Genomic DNA, 12,189 nt, shown 5'->3' with positions numbered 1-12,189 from the left:
AGTCGTCACCCTGAGGTAAACTGCTCACTTACAGCGGCTAAAACATCTTACATTGCCCTATGTCAGTATTACACCTTCCAGTTTCCACTTTGGGGCACTCTAGAAACTCTAGGAACATATACTGGCAAAGAGTTCATCAATTTTACACAATTAGTCTGAACTGCCTTCTCTGAAGAAACATTTTTTAAATATTGGAATTTTGTTCAGGAAACGCTCAGAATTTGGTTGTTGACTAACAATAAATGAAGCTCAAATAAATTAGAGTCTCGTTATTAATAAAGTATCTCATTTTGGTATAATTAACCTAAGTTTTTGGTATAAAAACATAAGATGCTCAATAATGCTTTGATTCATTGCTTTATATAACTAATTGATGATTAAGCAATACAATAAGTAATTCACTCAAAAAATACCGGTCCCCGCTCTGTGCCCACCAGTTCTAGGCTCTAGTGACACAGTTTGAACGAGAAAGGTAAAGAATATACCCTCAGCTGCTTACACTGTAATTGGTGAAAGAGCAAAAAAAGAATATAATAAGCTCTGATTGAAGTATTCATAAAATTCCTCAGAAATTTTTTCCAATCTATGGTAAGCTCATGCAGACATTTTTCCAGAATCTATGCTAATAGGTGATTGCTAATGAAAGGTGCAGAAGACTTCAGTGTGATTTTCCAAGGGAAAATGAACTCATTCTTTATTTTTCTTATCTGAAAGAAAGACACTTCACATTCACTGAAACTTCCAGAGGAGTTGTCTCACAGAAAGAGAAACTCTGGTTTTTCAAGTATCATTTTCTGCAAAAGTAAATTCTACCTAATCTAAAAACTGATTAGATCTTTGCTATAGAGATTCTCATAAAACTGACTCCAAGAAAAATCCCTTCCTCCAAAATTCACATGCAGTGCACATGCAGTTAAAGACCAAAACACATGATACAGACCCAATTGCTTGCCCTCACAGGCATGTGAAACCATTCAGATGGTGAGAGAGGAAGCAGGTCACTGTTGGGCAGGCAGACTGGAGTCTCAAAAACTGAAAAGTCTGCATAATACGTATTAAACAAGTATTAACCTCAAACCTCCTCAGTTCTCATGAGAGAAAAAGTTGGTCGATTCACCTCTTCTAGGTGAAGTCTGGGAGCCCCAAGCCCCTTGAGTTGTTGATGCAATAGAACAAATGAAATCAATTAACAGTTACTGGACTACAAACAATACAGGGTTCTGGTAATTTTATACAAAGAATGTACAAAACTAAAAGAAACAGTAAAAGACCAAAACAGTAAAAGACAATGAGCCTAAAGGAAATTCACATTATTAACCATCTTCTTCCTCCCTCAGTTTTTATATTATTTTCTCAATCTCCCAGGCTCCAAAACTTGAAATCATTCTTATTTTAGCCTCAAATGTTTTGTGTCTTATATCCAAGCACTCAACAGACTTTGCCATTTCTTACTGTTAAACATGTCCCACATTTTTACTGTGTCTACTACAGTCCAGGAGTTCCCATCTCAGTGCCTGCATTTTGTCATATCTAACTGACCTTCCGGAAGCTTCTTTATTCTCCATACATCTCGTTTACTATTGCTAGGTTAATATTTTCACTGCTAATTTCATTAGATCATTTTCAGACTCAAGAACCTACAGTGGCTCCCTACTATCTACTGGACAAAATCCACATTCCTGCATGGTGCATTTGATGCCCTCATGTACTGGCCCTGCCTCACCTCTCAGGGGGGACACCAAGCAGCCCAGGGAAGAGCCTGGCCTTGGTATTGGCAGATCATGTTTTTTAATCTCAGCTCTGCCATTTACTGCTTATGGGACTTTGAGCAAGTTACTTAAATTCCCTAAGCTTCAGTAAACTCCCTTGAAAAATGGGAATAATAATATCTGTCTTGCTAGGTTATGGGAATTCAGTATAATGCTCAACACAGTGGGTTGGCACTGCTCATTTACATTTTCATTCCTTTGTTCACATAGTCTCCCAACTGGAATGCCCAACCCCTTACTCTTCTTCCCTGGAGGGGAAAAAAAGAAAAAAAAAAAAAATGCTGTCTTCCAAGGCAGATCATTAGAGAACCTTCCCCCTGAAAATTTTCTATATTCACTGCAATGCACAGAAATAATGTTTTCAGATTGGTAAAAACTGTGTTTACCTCATAAAGGAAATCACGCAGCTTGGAAAACGATTTTTTCTTTAAAAAAAAAAGGAAAAACATACCTTTTAGATAGGACAAAAAGAGAAAGAGAGAGAGAGAGAGAGAGAGAAACTTCCAGAGATTTAAAAAAAAAAAAAAATCACTGTGGCAGAACTCCCTCACATTTGGCCCAGACTATTTCTCCTAACCCTAGAATTTACAGAATTCATCTGTACTGCTCAATTCAGAGCATTTTTTTTTACCAATCTTTCTTTGATTATGTCATTTATATAGCTCTTTCTTCTCTACTAGTCTAGAAGCTCTTAATAGAAGAAATGTAGACTCTTGTTTTTTATTCCTATAATTGCATTTACAACTCTTAGCCAGAATTATTCTTAAGACCTCAATAATACCGGTAGAAGGATATGTAGGTGGGTGGTAGATGGGTGAGTAGGAGGACGGATGATAACGTTTTCATGTTAGGTTCACTTAAAAAGAAAATGTTTTAAATCTACTCTCTGTAACTAATATTAAACTATGCTTTGTTAATTAAAGCCTAAATTATTTAGGCAATGCATCCAAGTCGTATGCCAGCGTAATGTATATGTCCCCTTGATGTATTTTAACAGTCCACACACACTCTGGATTAAGCAAGAAAAGACATCACTGAGATGAGTAAAGGCTCGCTGAATAGAAACATTTCAGAACCTCACTAATTTTAAATAGGTTATATAATATGCATTTACTTTATAATCTGTCTGGGTATAAATAAAGTCCAAAATACCTTTCCCAGGAAACTAAGCAGGATTTTAATTAAGAATTCTCAGAAAAGAAAAATAAGTTACAGCAAAAATGGGAAAATCTAAAACCTTAAAAAAGTAAGACAGTTTTAATAACTAAGTAATAACATCTTAAGGACTTATTTTGTCACTAATTTGTAGTGACACACCTGAAAGAAAACAGTAACTCGGAATTTTGCTTCTCCTTCGCCAAAGAGAAGTTGGTCCCAAACTTCTCCAGCTGTGCCTGATACCCAGGTGAAGTGCTAGTGTGCAGGGCGTTCCCTGGGACACCTGCCATCTCTCCTTCTACGTTTCCGCCCCCAGTCTGATGATCCTGATCAAGAGACCCTTGTTTACAACCAGGGCACATGGTTAGAAAAAACCTTTAAAAAAATACATAGCCCCTCATAAAATGTCCCCAAATGGGAGCAGATGTATGGGACCTACTTAGGACCATGGAGCCCTCCTAGTGTATCTCAAATTGCACCTTTTCCTGTATATTTATTTTCAAGATTACAGGTGGAAATCTCTTTACTGGAAAATCACTTTCCATCAAAAACAGTCTTTATCTACCCCATTGCTCACATTTCCCAGGGGGAATGTAAATGCTGATGATTCCTAACCCTTACATAGTTTATGAAATCAACAAATATTAACTGAGTGCCTAGTAAGTGTCAGACACTGCACTAATGATATACGTGTGGTCCTGCCCTACAGAGAATAACCATTATGGACATCAGTAAGCCTAAAAACATGTACAAAAGAGAAAGAGGAGCATAAAACTGAGAAAAGTATATGCTGCTACAGGAACAGGCAGAGCCGCTCTGATTTAGGTCAGAGGATAGAGTAAGACCACGTAGAACAAAGGCTACTTAAGTTAAAATTTGATAAGGCCAGCGGGATTCTGCGGGAAAAAGAAAGACTTTGGGGCATGGAGATAGACAATTTTCTGAGCAGAGCAACAGCGCGTGCACAGAGGCTTAAAGGGAGTGTCAGCCTATGTGATGCTAACAAGGGATTTTTTTTTTTTTTTTAATTCTGTAGTTGAAGGTTGGGTGGTGAAGGGGCAGGGGGCAAAATAAGAAAGATACAGTACAGGAGACTCTCCCAAGTGAGGGAAGAAATTTATACTTTATCCCAGGGGAAAGGGAAAACAATTGTGCAATTGCAAATGCAGGATTGTGAACGGTCTGCATTTTTATGGCTATACAACTTAACTATGGTTTTGTAAGACCTGCCACACATTCTTGTGTGCTGTAGCACTTTCTGAGCATGTAATACAGGGTGTGAAAATGGCAGATGAGTGTCTGGACCTGACCTTTCTCAAGGAAATCCGGGTGGGGCTGTCTGAGGCAGCAAAGCGTCATGAAGGAAGAAGGTACACCATGCATCCATCACTAGGTAGCGGTACAACAGAGAGGCACCCCGGATGCGGAGGGCGGCACCTCTCCTCAGGTAGGTGTCAGAGACCAATAGAGACAAGCAAAGGGGTCCTACGAGATCACCATACTTTCATCTGAGAATGGCCCTAGCTTCCACCTCTAGAGCTGCTCCCAGAACCCTATTGTGTCATTTATCCCAGTGTCTGCATGGGGTCCGGCTGGCCAATGGTAACAAGCCTGGCTGCAGAGTCAAAGGAGGTCAAGGTGGTCTGTTTTCCCCCCTTACTACCTGTGTCTCTTGGGAGCTATGCACACAATCTTCCTGCATCTCAGCCTTCCCAACTTGGCTACAGTTACTACCTCGGAGGGTGTTTCTGAGACGAAAGATCATGTGTGAAAGGTACCTAGAATATCCCTTGGCATGAGAGCAGGCATTCAATAAAAGGTGGTTCTTGCTGGGAGGCTATTGGCTCCATTACCTCCCAGCATCAGGCCACGGAAGAAAGAATAAGGAACAGGGAAGGGAGAATAATGAGAAGTTTGCTCATTAGGTGTAGGTGACTGGGGAGCTACTTTGTTGAATCTGAATTCCTTGGGTGGCAGAAAGTAAATAAATGTTCTTAGCTTGAGGATATGTGTTTGGCTCTTATTTCACAGTTGACATTCACACAGATACCAGGAATATGACTATTAATTAAGTGTTCATTGAGTAGCCTTTTTTTCCCCCATAACAAACATATAATTAAGATGTCAGGGTATGCATGCACACCCACTCTTGTGGGTGTGTGTGTATGTGTGTGTGTAAAGAAAGAGAATTCTTCTATAACAGAGTCATAGAATTAAGGAGTTGGAAGGCCCTTCTGTTACATACCACTAGTTTATTAGGATAATTCCAAGGCCAGATAACAGTAAACTCATTCTCTCCTCAATGTTGCTAATCTAACTCTATTTAAATACATGATTTGTTAACCAAATATTGCTTTATATATTTGAGTGAAGGCGAGTGAGGACTAGGTGCTTAAGTGTGTCTGGCATTCTTTCCTTTTCCTCTTTTCCAATCTCGTCTCAGCCCACACTTCTGTTCCCTCTGAAAGCAGGAGTTTCCTAACACCCCAAATAGGTAACTGTCCTCTAAGTTCCTCTGTAAGAAAGCTTTAGACAAATGAGACAATGAAGCCACATCGGCCAAATCTGTACCCATGTGTGAATCAAAGGGAGCTTCCTTTAAATTCTATGAAGACAGACAGCACTCAGAACATATTTGTTGAATAATTTGTTTGAGAAAATTAATGCCATACTTATATCTGAGTTTGTTACTTACCATGGACGTGCCATGTTCCATCAATACCTAATCCTTCCAACAGCCTCTGGAAATTCCCAGAGGGTATTAGAAGGTATATCAGTAAGTCCTCCTGTTTTATAAAAGATGCAGATTATCGCTGGCCACAACTACCCAAAAGCAAAAGTCCAAAATGGTACGAAACAAGAGGAAGAAATTTATATTGACCTTAATTCCTCTGAGGAAATCATCTGTGCTCCTTTAAGAACAATTCCTGAAGATAGAAAGTGAGATCCCAGCCCCACGTTGCCTTAAACTGGGTAAAACTACTCCACATTAGACAAGAGAGGATGGATGTATCCAGAGGAGACGAAAGGAGAGAAGGGACATAGTAAGACACCGCATACCCTGCAAGGTGGTTCTTTCTTGCAGCCCTCCCAAATCTTTAATAAAGTTGTTAAAGCTCAAAGGAGCCTCGAAAAAATACATTTTTATGGAACTCAAAAGACCATGTTTTGCACAGGGTGAAACGAAAGCAATAAGCTTAAGAACAGGGCTGGAGAGGGGTTGTAGAGAGAGAAGCGTGGGAGTGGGCGGGAGAAGGCTTATTCCAGAACACTAGAGTTGGATTTGGGTTCAGTTTTACCAAACCTTTACAGGACAGGCACATGGGTAACATAAATTTCTTATTAATGGTCAATGAATGTAAATTTGTCTACTAAAAATCTTACCCACAAACTATACACAGAACTTATATTATGTTCGTGATGTTACGTGATCTAAAGCTCTGTTGCTTGAGTGATAGGCATCCACAAGCCATTTTAGATGTATGGTGTCATAAAAAAAAAAAAAATGTTCTGGCTTATGGGCAGTCCCTAAGTAAATTCCCCTTAACTGATGAAAGGACATCCATTGCTGATCTTCACTAGACCCGAAAAGAAACTCCAGCTCTCCTGAGATCAGCAATTGGCTATTGGGGGTTAGTGGAGAAAATTCCTATATGAAAAGTCCCTATTCATTCCATATTCAACAACATCATTGTCCTTAAAATGTTTCCAGCCAGGAAAGATCAGCAAACCTTCTAACAATAACTTTATTTCCAGTCCTTCCCAACAGAAAACTAGCCTGTGAAGCAGACCACAGAAGGGTACTGCTAATTAAGGATAAATTAGGCAACTTTCTTGAAGCGTTGTCTGATCATCCCCCTTGAATGCCATCACTTAGCGTGCCAAGGAACAAGAGCCAACAGTCAGCAACACAGGGCAGGTTAGTGAGTCCAAAACCAACTCACTCAATAAAGAAGGGCAGAGGAAAACATAGTAAAGAAGGAGAAATGAAAATACGTTCTATGGACTTAATCAATTTACATCCTTAATATGTCTTAAAGCTCATGCCCTTTTTTCATAGAAATCTTAATAACACAAAGTTTCCATATAAAGTGCTGCCCATGTAAATCCTGAAATGAGTACAATTTTGTCATGGAATAGTAACATTAATAGACACTGAAAACCTCCTTCAGGGAGGATATAAATTTGGACATCCCTCTCCAACAAAAGATGAGTCAAGCAGGATGATTTTTCTCCTGCATAAAATACAGGAGAATAACCTACATATCTCTTGAATCAGGAACGGTTTCTAGAACTTATTTGTTTGTTAGGTCTGTTCCAAGTCCCAGAAATAAAAAATGAACTTCCCCATAGGGATCGCCTGCTCCTCAGTGGTCTTTAATCCACCCTTGTCAAAGCGGCTGAAAAGGAGAGGAAGACAGTAGACTCACCATTTGATTGCTGTACCAGTATAGCGATGTTCCCTTCAGCACTACCCAGAACTTTTTCCATTTGTTGCTCAGGAAAGTTCCTTTTTCCTTTTTCTTATACAGCCACCCTTGGCAGTCAGCATGTCCCAGGTCTTTACAGGATATCCTCCTCCGACTCATCGTGAAAAACCCTGCAACAATTATATGAAGAGGTAGGTAACATATTATCCTGGTTTATGTGACAGAGTGAAAGGTAACTGTTAATTGTTTACCTCTTGGGAATTGGATTTTTTACCAAGACGCATGCAAAGTAAATGCAAAAAAATAAAAATAAAAATAAAAAGACTAATTTCTTTATTTTATTTTTAATCATTCGTTTGGTGCTTAGAAGGTACAAGATAGGACCAAAGAAACAGTGAGACTAGAATGCAAGTGTTAGTCTAAGAATATTATTCAACAAGAATAAGTTGAAAAAATTAAAATCGTGATGCTGGCAGGCACATCATTGCCCTAACACAGCTCCTTTCAAAATAATAGCAGTCATTATGCAATAGATGGAGAAGGGTTAATGCCCACCTAAACACAGCCACGTCCCGACTCAGTGCCAGCCTTTCTAAGCTTTATTGACATACCACGAGGGATTAATCCAAATGAACAGCATGCCGTCATTTCTTAAAATCGATCCAAAAATAACCAAAAATTTAATCTGCCATCCACCTTCTGATATTAGCATTAAGACAGACAAAAATCTGACCCCAAAGAAAGCATCGGACAGAAAACCCACACTCACGCACACAAAAAGGGGATAAAGAAACAAAAGAGATCTAATTACCTTGAGTTTTCTTTCTCTGCTTCTGACGCAAGGGAACCTGCTGATAATGCAGGAAGGAAAGAAAAGAGGAAATTTCTGATTGTGTTGTAACATTTGTAAAGAGAGAAGGAGGGAGGGGGTGGCAGTGTTTATGAGCAGGATGGAAGCTAAAAAAAAACTCCAAGCAGAGCTAAAGGGGAGCTACTCGCTGAGGCACAAAATGTGCTAATTAGAATCGGTAGACGTTGAGCTGAACCTGAAGAAAGATACAAAGACCCGTAACTCGGCATCTATCACTGATGTTTCCTGTTTCCACCACAAGCAGCTTTCGAGCTATCACTTCAGTTAGGACAGGATGATGTGCACTGGAGTTCTTAAAAATAGTGAAATATTTCCCCTTTGAGTGTGTGTGTGTGTGTGTGTGTGTGTGTGTAGAAGAAGAAGAAAAAGAAGAAAACCAGATCCTGCTTCTTCTCCTTAATTTCTAAATAACACCCATTATTTCAATAAACTGGGAAGATAACTGTGATCTCACAATTACAGATTCACATCAGATTATTAAATCCAAAAAAAAATTATTAAATCCATGGCCCTGCCCCCACATGAGATGATACACAAACCCCATGAATTAAATATCCCAGAAAAAGAAATTCCACAGCCTCTTTTGGTGACATCTAAGCAACTCTCAACTCTACTTATCAGGAAATTCTTATCTACAGACAGATTTAAATTACTCATTCTGTCTTTAAGCATCTCTGGATATTTCTCACATGTCTCAGAGAAAATAAATTAATTTCAACTTCTATGTTATGCTAGCTCTTCAAATATTCAAATCAGACATAAGATAGCATATCTGAAGTACACATCTTTCACAATACACTTTAAACAATTTGTGTCAGATCAGACTATCAGCAAAAATAGATAACAACAACAAAAAAAATGCTTTCAAATGACCTCGTGTATGTGTGTGCATAGAGACATTTTAGATTAAAGAAGTTTCACTTTTTCTCCACAATATCTAAGCTGAATTTACTCAGATTTAAAAGATTTAACCTTATATGTTTAAAAGTAGAGAATTTGAAAACACTGTGCATAATTGCAGAGCTGCTCTCATAGTTGGCATGTAATCATAATACAACATTTTCTAATGTTACTGTAGAGGCACTTGGCTACTATATTCTACATAGTTAACTCTCGATCTACCAGCTATTGTAGATTGTTCTATATGTGTGAAGAGAGAATATGATATAGGGGTAATAGGATGGGATTTGTAAATCCAGAGGCCTGAAATCAACTCCTTGCTGTCATAATTAGTAGCTGTTATTATGCAGGGAAAAGTTGATTTACCACTAAGAACCCACTTCCTCATCTGCAAAAGCACGATATTTCTAATAATTCTAATCCTATGGGTGTCATAGATATTCAACAAGATCATATATGAAAATGCTCCAAAAACCAAAAAACATTGTATTATTACAGATATAAGCAAATATTTCATACTAATAAACAAAAGTTTCGGCATTTTTGGCATAAGTAGGACTTGTATTTCCTTCCCCAATGTTGATAAAGTTAATGTGCTTAAATTATATTTCCTGGGAAATCTCACACTGACTTTTTATTTTACAAATGTTAGAATAAAATTTTATCCCTGAAGTCATCAATAACCCATCCTTGCAAGACACAAGACATAACAAAGGCAGTAACTGCCCTAATTTTTAAGCAAGAATAGATTTATTAGTCATGACACGTGACTAAAATTTAAGCATAGGATGATGCCAAGGTCCTAGTCTCAGCTCCACTTCCCTGAATCTCTTCCACCCTGACCTGCATCTTGGTCTAAAATTCCCACCATTCCCTCAAGTGGTCTCCTGGGGTCTTTTTACTATGCAATTATCTGAGATCAGGGGAAATCAGTTAGTAGCTATTCAAAAATTTTAGCTCAAATACAGATATCATTTGGACAGTTAAAACTTAGGTGAGAGCCAGGACTAAAGGCAAAGAAGAGAGTAAATAAATTTAGATGTGGGAACAGAAGCATTCCCAAATGGTTCTGGCCCCAGAAGAACAAGGTGAATCACACTAGTCCATACAAAAATAGCAACTCTCAGAAGAACAAAAGAAAGGAAAGTGTCAAGAGGAGAATTGTAGAACCTGTGAAGGGAGGCAGTGCTCAGACCATCTTGCCTCACCGAGAACCAGTGAATTTCCTCCATCCGCCCCTTCTGAGCTCCGGTGGGATTGGGAGCACTCCAGATCCTGCATCCAAACTTAGGGCTGGCTCCAGAGAAAGCCCAAATGAAACTGTAGGTTTTGTCCCAATTTTGCCAAGACCAGCCCTCAGTGTTAGCTAGATTCTTGTGCCTAGGCTGGGTGAGAGTGGGCGCTCCAGGCAGAAGGACGGTGAGCACCTAACACCAAAAAAGGATTTTTAAGGAGGGTAAAGGAGTTTAGTCATTGAGTATACCCTCCTCTGATAATACTTCCCCTAAGACAAATTATTAGAAAATCTACATTAACTGTTCAAACTGTTTCCCCCGACCAGAAACAAAGTATATATTATAGAAATAACAAATCATCAGGAGTTTCAGTTTCACTTGGTGTATATGAACTTGAAACCTACCTTGGTTTACATGAGAGAATGAAAACAGTCTTGAGAACTTCAGTGAGTTTAAGATACATCTTACTCCTCACAACAGGAAGTGGAACCCACGAACTAGTCAGTTTCAAAAAGATCTTACGGTGTGGTTTTTTTCACTAGGTAAGTGAAAAAAAGCCAAGCAGCCAGTTGAGCCATTTATGAGATAGTTTTTCAAAAGAGGAATTATAATTCATTATCATAACAAGTATCCAGAGCCTGATAAAATCTTCCCATTGGGATGCTGTGGGTAAAAGTGAAGAATTACTCTAAATTCTGAATTTGCACTAACTTGGTTCTAAGATATGGGGGAAATTTTTCTTTTAAATATATATTTCTGGGGCACCTGGGTGGCTCAGTGGATTAAGCCTCTGCCTTTGGCTCGGGTTATGATTTTAGGGTCCTGGAATCCAACCCCACATCGGGCTCTCTCCTCAGCGGGGAGCCTGCTTCCCCCTCTCTCTCTGCCGTCCTATCTGACTACCTGTGATTTCTCTCTGTCAAATAAATAAATAAAATCTTTAAGAATAAATAAATAAAACATATATATATATATTTCTTTTCTACTGGAAAATACTTTTATTTTATAAAATGGTTACAAAAATTCATTTGTTTACTAATCATTTAAAAACACAGATAAACTGCAAAGGAACAAGTACAAAACATAAAAAGGGAGCTCCTTTGATGTTGAATGATGATGCTAACACCCAAGTTACAGGGTAATTAGTACAGTGACTTCTAATCTATATAGTAATTGGTAAATCTTGCAGGTACAATTTACCCCCATGATATACTAAAACCCAAAGTAAGATGGTTTCTCATTCCATGAAACTTCATGATGATCCTGGTCTTTAGCAAAACTATACAGTGATATGCTAGTTAATGGGCCCTGATGTGTAGCATTTACCAGTTTCCATGGTGTGAAGCCTCACATCATTGTCAATTTCAAACTACCAATACTTTAACCAAGCCACAAAATTTCTAAATATTTTACAGTCAAGTCAATTCCAGCTGACAGAGCTGTTAGGAATGTTTCTCCACAAATGGCTTTTTCCCACAAAGATCTTTTCTCCTTCCTGGAAAATTAAACTCAACTTTATAAAGGGAATTTTAAAGCTTTCAATTATTAAAATTTTACCTGAGAAAATTCATGAAAATCTCGTTTTTTTTTCAGAAGACTAAACACCTTAAATATTACTTAATAATTCATGTGAAATGAAAATCTCTAGTGAAAAATGGAGACAGATAATAGACATTCTAATAATAATAGACAGTAGTAGAAAACAATGACAGCTGGAAGATATATAATGTTTGCCATGTGCCTGCACTGCCCTGAATCTTTTTGCAAATACCAGGATTGAATCTTCACAATTATTGTGGTTTAGGTGCTATTCTTATCCCCATCTT

The 12,189-nt window shown here is 38.3% G+C and overlaps 1 protein-coding gene across 1 annotated transcript in view; it reads right to left on the bottom strand.

The window, feature by feature from the left end:
- Nucleotides 1-8,266, bottom strand: part of IPCEF1 (interaction protein for cytohesin exchange factors 1) — a 71,512-nt gene extending 63,246 nt beyond the window's left edge. Inside the window, exons 1-2 of the mRNA XM_080806137.1 lie at nt 8,169-8,266; nt 7,358-7,527 (exon numbers count right to left, since the gene is read on the bottom strand). Of these exons, the coding sequence (XP_080662263.1) occupies nt 7,358-7,516 (159 nt within the window). The 5' untranslated portion in view covers nt 7,517-7,527; nt 8,169-8,266. The remainder of the gene's footprint in view (nt 1-7,357; nt 7,528-8,168) is intronic.
- Nucleotides 8,267-12,189: the final 3,923 nt, after the last annotated feature.

Source organism: Martes martes, assembly GCF_963455335.1.
Source record: "Martes martes genome assembly, chromosome: 6".
Lineage (NCBI taxonomy): Eukaryota > Metazoa > Chordata > Mammalia > Carnivora > Mustelidae > Martes > Martes martes.
The sequence above is the reverse complement of the archived record's forward strand: the minus strand, read 5'-3'. Positions and strand labels throughout refer to the sequence as shown.